This window comes from Colobus angolensis, unplaced genomic scaffold, assembly GCF_000951035.1.
Source record: "Colobus angolensis palliatus isolate OR3802 unplaced genomic scaffold, Cang.pa_1.0 Scaffold4, whole genome shotgun sequence".
NCBI classification, from domain to species: Eukaryota; Metazoa; Chordata; class Mammalia; order Primates; family Cercopithecidae; genus Colobus; species Colobus angolensis.
In genome coordinates, this window is record NW_012117376.1 from 4,553,632 (window position 1) to 4,564,067 (window position 10,436).

Sequence of the window (10,436 nt, forward strand, 5' to 3'; positions counted from 1 at the left end):
AAAAAAAAAAAAAAAGTTTAAAACTGGCTGGGCGTGCTGGCCCATGCCTGTAATCCCAACGCTTTGGGAAGCCAAGGCAGGTGGATGGCTTGAGCCCAGGAGTTCAAGACCATCCTGGGCAACATGATAAAACCCTGTCTCTACAAAAAATACAAAAATTAGCTAGGCGTGGTGGTGGGCACCTGTACTCCCAGCTACTTGGGAGCCTGAGATGGGAGAATCACTTGAGCCCGGGATTTTGAGGCTGAGATAAGCGGTGATCATGACACTGCACTCCAGCCTGGGTGACAGAGCTGAGATCTTGTCTCAACAACAATAATAGTTGCTACATCCCTTACTTAAATGATAGCCAAAATAACTTTGTATCATTCTTCTTATAATAGATACAAACTAAGCAAATCCTCTTCTGGAAGTGGCACTCTTCCTCACTCTCATATTCCTAAGTGCTTTTCACCAAATATTTCCAGTTCTCTCAGCTTCCAGGACTATGGTGGTATCACACTACATTCTCAACCCCCATCCCCACTGCTCCCACGCAAGTTGGGTAAGGCCATATGGCTGGTTGTGGCCAAGGAGTTGCAGAGAGAAAAAAGAATGTGTGGCCAGCAACACTCCAAATAGCAGCTGCTCTGCCAAGCTGGGTCCCCAAGTGGAGATGACATGATGACACAGAGCAGAGGCGGCAGTCTACCTTCAGTGGACGCATAACAGGAGCAAGAAACAAATCTTTGTTGTTGTGAACCACTGAAAGTTTGAGGTTTGTGACTGCAGCATAACCTAGCTTATCCTAACTGTTGTATCTACTGCTTGAAATCATCCCTCATTCAGCATTAAAAGGATCCATACCATATACTGGTGTCTTTCCAGGTAGGATAACCACTATTAGCTGTAGGCCCACATAAGTCATTTTCAGATGTTTAAACATAGGCTCCACACTGTCTGCACCTTGTGCATACTTGCAGAAACATGGCTGACCCTGGATGGGCATTCCTGCATCCTTAGAGATTTTACGCAGTTGGTCAGTGAAACTCCTGTTAAAATAGAACCAGTAGCACAGTTTTTTCATTTCAGAGAACATTTCTAGCATTCATTTTCCTCTGAAATACTTCCTTCAGTTTTGTAAATTCTTAGCCAAATTTAGAAATGAACAAATAAATAAAAATCTTTAACTAGTTGCCAAAAATGGACTGGCAATTGCAATTAAACTTGTGATTTAACTTGCAATTAAACAGAAAAGAATCTGTATTACTAAGCTATCAGATTATCAATTGAAATTTTAAAATAATTATGCCTAGCTGAACTAGAATAGCACTGCTGTTCAAAGATCTTTTAAACATTCAAATCAATAATTCTGGAGTGAAGAAAAGCAGGGTCAAAATTTCAGGTAACATGCATTTTGGTAAGCCTGGTACAGAAATAGCTGGGTAAGCCTGTGCTCAACTGAGAACACAGAAACATGCTGTTACAAAATCAGTGTATTTAGGACTACATTCAAACTTGGAACAGATTTGGTTCAATAAAAATGTCAAAAGAAATCATCACTTAAAAAAAGCGAAAATCACTTTGAAGTTTTAAATTTTAGATTTAAGAAGTTACTTCAATCTATGTATAAAGCTTTCAGAATATTTCTTTGGGGCATTTGCCAATATTTTGTAGAATTCCTTTCTTTCACTCTAGTTCCCTTTTCTTAAATTTTTTTCACTCTTCTGTTTTTTTTGAGATGGAGTCTTGCTCTGTCTCCAGGCTGGAGTGCAGTGGCGAGATCTCCAACCTCTGCCTCCTAGATTCAAGCGATTCCCCTGCCTCAGCCTCCCCAGTAGCTGGGACTACAGGCGCACACCACCATGCCTGGCTAATTTTTTGTATTTTAGTAGAGACGGGGTTTCACCACATTGGCCAGGATGGTCTTGATCTCCTGACCTCATGATCTGCCCACCTCGGCCTCCCAAAGTGCTGGGATCACAGGTGCGAGCCACTGCGCCTGGCCACTAACTACTACTTTTATATAGATAGCTGCATCTATAAGATGTGAACCTACTCTTACCTAGAGACCTTGTGATAAAACAAGCTTATTAGTAAATTTTAATGATTAAAACTAAGGTAGTTTTTAATTTTAGCTGAAAAGATACAATTAATACCAAAGGAAGCTTCAATAAGAACTCAAGAATTTGCCAACCAACATTGCCTCCGCCTTGTTACTCACAAATTTTTGCTCTACATGTAAGGAAGCTGAGTCAGATTCTTAATGTAATTCCCAAGTTTGCAAATTACTATAATACAAGGTCTTTTTCGTACAGCCAGATGGTGTCACTATGGGAGTCAGGGATTTAGTGCCAGTGTACACAGCACATTCACATAAAGACAGTATTTTCATATCTGGAAGGGATATTACTAAGCTGAAAATATGAAGATACTCACTTTAGTAAATCTTCCCTACATTGTTTCTGAGGTGCAAAACAAGCAACTGCCCAAACTTTAATTTCAATGCCAGCATAAAACTGCTTTCCTCGCATGTCCCAGACACCCTGGTTGGGTGTGGCTACTGTTTTATTCTTTGAAAAAAAAAAAAAAGAAGAAGAAGAAACAAAAGAAAAGAGAAAAGACATTACAATCTAAGGCCATTTTACTGTTGATGAGTGAATAAACAAAATTCTATTAGGTATGAGCCAGAATACAAAAGGCAGTAATGAATAAAACTATGGGTAAATTTAGTAGTGGCAGAGTAGAAAAACCTTGGATGATTCTCTTTTTGACTGGTTGTGGAAGAAGCTTGCTGAATAAAATCAAAAGCTTACCCGGCCTCCATATTGCAGCATTGGTGCTGGAAGTACCCTGCCTGTGAGCTCTGTCATTTCATTGTGGACAACAATACCAAATTCTTTAAGGTATGGATCAGGTCCACCCACCATACTGTTGCTCTTCACCTAAAGAACAGGAAAGCCTGCATATATAAAAACCAGAGAGTAACTGTGTCCCAGGAGGAGTTTTCTATTCTTTTGTTTCTTGTTATCTCAAAGCTAGCTCATCTTGAAGACCATGCCTTACTGACCAGTCTACTGATCTCTTCCTGTCTGTCAGGAGCAGATCTTGCTGTAGCTTTGATCATTGTGGAAGTCTGATTGTCTGTGAGCTTCTTGATACATCGCTGTCCTGCCACTATGTTACAGACCTGCCAAGAGACAAAGAGAGATTGGTTTGTGTAAAGGGTTCTACATCTTAAACCTTTGCCAAACCGTATCTTACGTCCTCCATTTCCAAAAAAATTAAAATTTGGTTATATAGTGAAATCATTTGCCAGAAATATTTTAGAAATTAACACTAAATTTCACCACTAGTTTAGAACTCTACTTAAAAATATATACTCATTCAAGAGATCAGCAAATTGGCAAAAGAAAATTTAACTTACCTCAAGTGGCAAGTATGTATGCTTTTGTTCTTGTCCCACTTGGAGACAGGGAAGATGGGGGTATTTCAGCTGCAGACTATACTTTTGCTTAAAATATTGAGCTACTGTACATTCCATAGCTTGACCGTTTTCTAGCTGCAAAGGAAAACTATAGGAGAGAATGTCTTTTTTAGAATACTTCTTCAAGTTCTTTCTTTTCTTCTATTTTCTTTTTCTTTCTCTATTTTTGTTTGTTTGTTTGTGTTTGTTTGGGTTTTTTTTTTTTTTTTTGAGACAGAGTCTTACTCTGTCCCCTAGGCTGGAGTGCATGGCGTGATCTCAGCTCACTGCAACCTCCACCTCCCAGGTTCAATGGATTCTCATGCCTCATCTTCCCAAGCAGCTGGGATTACAGGCGTGTGCCACCATGCCCAGCTAATTTTTGTATTTTTAGTAGAGACGGGGTTTCACCACATTGTCCAGGCTGGTCTCGAACTCTTGACCCCAAGTGATCCACCCACCTCGGCCTCCCAAAGTGCTGGGATTACAGGCGTGAGCCACTGTGCCCAGCCAAATTCTTTCTTTTCTAAACAATAAACAAACAAAGCCCACTAATAATTCCTACCTTCATCAGTCACTTAAAAAACAAAGGTCAATCTTTTTTTTATTTTGAGACAGAGACTCCCTCTGTTGTCCAGGCTGGAGTGCAGTAGCACCATCTTGGTTCACTGGAATCTCCGCCTCCCAGGTTCAAGCGGTTCTCCTGCCTCAGCCTCCCAAGTAGCTGGGATTACAGGCATCTGCCACCGCGCCTGCCACCATGCTCAGCTAATTTCTGTATTTTTAGTAGAGACAGGGTTTCACCATGTTGGCCAGGCTGGTTTTGAACTCCTGACCTCTAGTGATCTGCCTGCCTCGGCCTCCCAGAATGCTGGGATTTAGAGGCATGAGTCACCGTGCCCAGCCCGTTAATCTTGCTTTCTTAACTGCCACAGCCTTACAAAGTAATGGTGCAGTAAGGGTCATCTATGTGATATTTAAATATATGACTTATAATCTTTCAGCAAAGATTACATACGTCTATAGGTCTAATTATTCTGACAGGGTTATGTGAAATAATTAAATGATGAAAAGAACAAAATGCTACAATTCTCAACAGTGACTTCATAAGGTTTTGGCAACTTTTTTTTTCTGAGAAAGAAGTCAATGGTATAATATAAATAATACATGAAATACCACTTTACTACTCTTAAGAAATTCATGTAGTGTGTACATGAGGTCATACTGAAGAATTTATTCAAATCAGACTGAAATAATATACTTTATTTATCCAGAAGCCACCTGAAAATTTCAACTATCTAGACAAAGCTCTCTGGGTGATTTTGATATGCACTAAAGTTTGAAAATTAAGAATCATGAATCTAAAACAAAGTCAGACTAGAATATAAACAAAAAAAATTGTGTGTTGGGGGGGCTCTGAGTAACCAAAATAATGTAAATGTAGTAAAGTGTACACTGTATATTTAACTCTTTATTTAGAAGAGCCAATATTTATGTTTATGTCAGACATGATCTTGATTACAAGAATAAGATATAGATATAATTTTTAAAGCACTTTCACATATAGGGTCTCACAGGCACAGTTTTCAGTAGATTAGAAGTGCTGGGTGATGGGCCGGGCACAGTGGCTCATACCTCTAATCCCGGCACTTTGGGAGGCCAAGGCGGGTGGATTGCCTGAGGTCAGGAGTTCAAGACCAGCCTGGCCAACATAGAGAAACCCCGTCTCTACCAAAAATACAAAAAATTAGCTGGGCATGGTGGCAGGTGCCTGTAATCCCAGCTACTCGGGAGGCTGAGGCAGGAGAATCACTTGAATCCAGGAGGCGGAGGTTGCAGAGAGCAGAGATTGTGACACTGCACTCCAACCTGGGCAACAAGAGCAAAACTCCATCTCAAAAAAAAAAAAAAAAAAAAAGCCAAAAAAAACCAAGAAGTGTTGGGTGATTAGGAAAATGAGATTGGGGAAATGGAAGGGAGTATGCTGCTGGAAGATGCCATAGACACCAACAGCTATAAGAAGTGACAGCGGCTGGGCGCGGTGGCTCAAGCCTGTAATCCCAGCACTTTGGGAGGCTGAGACGGGCGGATCACGAGGTCAGGAGATCGAGACCATCCTGGCTAACACGGTGAAACCCCGTCTCTACTAAAAAATACAAGAAACTAGCCGGGCGAGGTGGCGGGCGCCTGTAGTCCCAGCTATTCAGGAGGCTGAGGCAGGAGAATGGTGTAAACCCGGGAGGCGGAGCTTGCAGTGAGCTGAGATCCGGCCACTGCACTCCAGCCCGGGCGACAGAGCGAGACTCCATCTCAAAAAAAAAAAAAAAGAAGTGACAGCTACCTACAAAGGGAGGGAGAGACATCCACACAAAACACAAAGCAATAGATGTCTTCTCCCAGTCTGGCAACAAAGTGGGACCCCATTCCTATTAAAAATACAAAAATTAGCCAGGTGTGGTGGCACGTGCCTGTAGTCCCAGATACTCAGGAGGCTGAGGTAGGGGGATCGCTTGAGCCCAGGAAGTTGTGGCTGCAGTGGGCCATGATGGTGCCAAGCACTATATATATACGTGTGTGTGTATTTTTTTTAGAAGATACTTATATATATATAAAATGTCTTCTCATATATTTTATTTATATATATATATATGTCTTCTCCTGACAGCCTTATATGATATCTAGGCCTTAATAGATCTTTTGGGCCATGTATTAAGAATTACAACAGTAGGCTGGGTATGCTGGTTCACACCTGTAGTACCAGCACTTTGGGAGGCCAAGACAGGCAAACCATTTGAACCCAGGAATTCAAGATCAGACTGGGCAACATAGTGAAACCCACCTCTACAAAAAAAATTAGGCGAGTGTGGTGGTGCACGCCTGTAATCCCACTACTTGGAAGTCTGAGGTGGGAGGTTCACTTGAGCCTAGGAGGCGACAGAGTGAGATCCTGTCTTCAGAAGAAAAAAAAAAGAATGACAATAATATAATAAAAAAAGCTTATAATGACTCTGCATCATTAAATAAAAACATAGATTAAATAAATGTTAATCTATGTTTAACATATTCTACTTAAGAGGTAAACTGAATTAAAGGCAAGGAATGTGTTTTATAAATATCTCTACCAAAAATATTCAGAAAATGTTTTAAAACTTGCGTGTTAAAAGCAAAGATTCTGGTGATCCTGAAAATTTCATTATGAGATAACCAATTTCTTTCGTTTTTTCTTTTGAGATGGAGTTTCACTCTGTCACCCAGGCTGGAGTGCAATGGCGTAATCTCGGCTCACTGCAAATTCCACCTCCCAGGTTCAAGCGATTCTCCTGCCCCAGCTTCCCAAGTAGCTGGGATTACAGGCACCTGCCACCAAACCTGGCTAATTTTGTAGTTTTTAGCAGAGACGGGGTTTCACCATGTTGGCCAGGCTGGTCTTGAACTCCTGACCTCAGGTGATCTGCCTGGCTTGGCCTCCCAAAGTGCTGGGATAACAGGTGTGAGCCACCATGCCTGGCCAAGATAACCAATTTCTTTTTTTTTTTTTTTCTGAGACACAGTCTCGTTCTGTTGCCCAGGCTGGAGTGCAGTGACATGACCTCAGCTCACTGTAACCTCTGCCTCCCAGGTTCAAACAATTCTCTGCCTCAGCTTCCCGAGTATCTGGGATTACAGGTGCCTGCCACCACACCCGGCCAATTTTTTTTGTATTTTTAGTAGAGACGAGGGTTCACCATCTTGGCCAGGCTGGGCTTGAACTCCTGACCTTGTGATCCACCCACCTCAGCCTCTCAAAGTGCTGGGATTACAGGTGTGAGCCACTGCGCCCAGCCAATAAGCAATTTCTTAAACGATTACAGTAGCTCCGTTACTAAAAATGTAACTGTATGATTTTAGATATGGTTAACGTACGTTTGATGACTGGCTGGCCGTCTAGTCACATTACAAACTCGGTATTTTCGCTTCATCTGTCCACAGTGGGTCACCTCAACTTTGAGACCTGAAATTTTTTTAAAAGGCAAAATAGTTAATTAAAATCATAGTGACAAAAACAGATTCAAATGTTGTCTTCAAAATGTCATGACATTGTACAGGATAAAAATTCCAAGAATATGGGGACAATTTCATCATTACAGGCAAAAAACCTGAGCTAAGCAGAATAAATTAGAACTCAGATGACCTAAGATGCTCAATCTACTTTAGTTTATTATTTCATCCAATAAATATTTATTAAGCATCAACTATGTTCTGACACTTATTTTCAGGTCTGGAGACAGCTTCGTGAAGTTTATGTTCTAGTGAGGGAAGCTAACTAATAACAAGTAAAGAAGAAAAGAAATTCCAGAAGGGTAATAAATTAATTTATGTTATTTTATTAAAATGGAAGTTTTTAAGTGGGTAAGGGTAGCATTTACTGAGTGCCTGATATGTGACAGGTACTATGCTAGAAAGCTTTATAAACCTAATTGCATTTAATTCTCACAACAACTCTACAAGGTATATATTATTATCTTTACCTTAGAGATGAATACACTAAGGTTCACAGTGGTTAAGGAACTTGACCAAGGTCCCACTGATAGAACTGACTGGCCTGAGACCGAAGCCCAGGTCTGTGTGACTCCAGAGCACAGGCTCCTTGCAGCATGCTGAGCTGCTTCTCCAAGACTACATTAATGCAAACACTTACCTCTGATTTCTTTGGTAAACTTGACACGCTGGGAGTCTGTTAGAGGTTTGGTCTGTTCATTGATGTTCTGAATGTCTAAAACCTCACACATGAACTCAATGATAGGCTGAGCCCGGTAGAAAGCCGTTGCAGATACTAACAAACAGAGAAGGATGCTTAACTTCAGGTAAAAAGGAAGGGCCAAAACAAACAAACAAAAACCAGCCCAAAGAGTTATTGGATAAAGAGAGTTCCATCCTACCATCAATGTTGAGCATCATATTCCACATGGCAGGTCTCACAGACTGATGAAAACCAAACCAGACCTCCCTTCCCCCTCCCAGAGGGTGGTAGTAACCTTCAGGGGGTGAGAAAAAGGAACGGCCCACTGGGGTGTACCTGAAGAAACAAGAGTTTGCATGTGTCATATTAAACATGTGAAAGTTTCTTCATTTCACTCTCAACTCTGGGAGCTGAAATCAAATTTGAACTATGACTTATGTAGACATTTTTCAATGGCTCCAGTGCAACCTACCAAAAACGTTTGACATTTGTAGGAAAATAATCCAAACCAAAGTACTAACCTCATGGAGGGAAGATGTCTTGTGATAACATCAAGTGCTTGTACTGAGTCATCTGGGACTTCATTCAAGTGCCCAGCCAAAGCTTCTAAAAGCAACTGAAGGCTCACAACTGACACCCACTGAACAGACACTTTAAAGGTTTGGTCTTTACCCTCGCCTGGAAGAGTCACCTCCATATCAACCTAAGGAAAAAATACAATGAATACAAACATAAATGTTTACAATGGCTGTGGGAAAGATCCCAAGAATATGCAGTATGATATATGCATAAGGATATTTCTTTTAACATTTTTTATAATTGCATAACATTGGAAACAACTTAAGTGTCGATGAGAAGGGGAATAATTTAATATGTAACATTATACAGTAGTGAAAAAACAAGGTAGAGGTTACAACATGGATGAACCTTGAAAACATTATGCTAAATAAAACAAGCCAGGTACAAAAAGGCAAATATTTCATGATTCTATTTCTATGAAGTACATTGAATAGTCAAATTTAAAGAGACAGAAAGTAGAACAGTGGTTATCAGGGACCAGAGACAGTAGTGTATAGGGAATTATTATTTAATAGGTACAGAGTTTTTGTTTGGAATGATGAAAAAGTTCTGAAAATGGATAGTGATGATGGATGCACAACAATGTGAATGTACATAATGCAATTAAACTGTAACAAAATCATAATTTTTTTTTGAGACAGGGTCCTGCTCTGTCATCCAAGCTGGAGTGTAGTGGTGCAATAATAACTAATTCTAGCCTCAAAGTCCTGGGCTCAAGGGATCCTCCCACATTAGCCTCCATAGTAGCTGGAACTACAGGTGCACACCACCAGGCCTGGCTAACTAAAACAATTTTTTTTTTTTGTAGAGATGGGTCTCCCTGTGTTGCTCAGGCTGGTCTCAAACTACTGGACTCAAGCAATCCTCCCACCTTGATCTCCCACAGCACTGGGATTTTTGGCTGGGTGAAGCACTACACACAGCCAAAAATAGTAAATTTTATATTATATATTATTTTACAACAATAAAAAACTTAAATTTGAAAAATAAGGTAGATATAAATGTATAGAAATGGAAAGATCTTTCAGACATATTATTAAATGAAAAGTAAATCACAGAATGACATGCAAAACAGTAATACTACACATCAACATATGTATAAATAGCTAATATACATAACATATCTAAAAAGATACATACCAAACTACTATAGTAGTTTCCTTTGAAAAGGAAAATGGAAGTGAGGGTGCAGATAAGTCGGGGAGGCAGTAAATCACAGCATTTCTAGATTGTCTGGATAAGTTTATTATGAGCATATGTTCACACAGTACTTTTCTAATTTAAAAAAATAAACATTTAAAAAAGTATTGTGCTATTATAATCTATTTTCATAAGTGAGTATTATATAGTTTTCTATAATTTACAAAACCCTGTTGTTCAGATTCAGGTAGTACTTTGTTAAAGCACATGGTTAATGTTAGAAATTATGTAAAGATGACACAATCCACCTAAATCCTAATGCTCATCTCATTTTCAATTATCAGTTAACTGAGACAAGAGAATATGGACAGAATAACAAATCTATCATCACTATAAAAAACAACTCTGGTCGGGTGCAGTGGCTCATGACTGTAATACCAGCACTTTGGGAGGCTGAGACAGTGGATCACCTGGGGTCAGGAGTTTAACACCAGCCTGCACAACATGGTGAAACCCCATCTGTACTATAAAAAAAAAAAAAAAAAAATTAAG

At 39.9% G+C, this 10,436-nt stretch overlaps 1 protein-coding gene across 2 annotated transcripts in view; it reads right to left on the bottom strand.

The window, feature by feature from the left end:
* AGO4 (argonaute RISC catalytic component 4) overlaps nt 1–10,436 on the bottom strand; it is a 64,309-nt gene that overhangs the window by 38,783 nt on the left and 15,090 nt on the right. For both annotated transcript variants that reach the window (XM_011955336.1, XM_011955335.1), the window contains exons 3-11: nt 8,687–8,868; nt 8,365–8,501; nt 8,124–8,258; nt 7,349–7,436; nt 3,407–3,554; nt 3,050–3,169; nt 2,796–2,924; nt 2,419–2,552; nt 847–1,031 (exon numbers count right to left, since the gene is read on the bottom strand). In XM_011955336.1, coding sequence (XP_011810726.1) covers nt 847–1,031; nt 2,419–2,552; nt 2,796–2,924; nt 3,050–3,169; nt 3,407–3,554; nt 7,349–7,436; nt 8,124–8,258; nt 8,365–8,501; nt 8,687–8,868 — 1,258 coding nt within the window. The remainder of the gene's footprint in view (nt 1–846; nt 1,032–2,418; nt 2,553–2,795; nt 2,925–3,049; nt 3,170–3,406; nt 3,555–7,348; nt 7,437–8,123; nt 8,259–8,364; nt 8,502–8,686; nt 8,869–10,436) is intronic.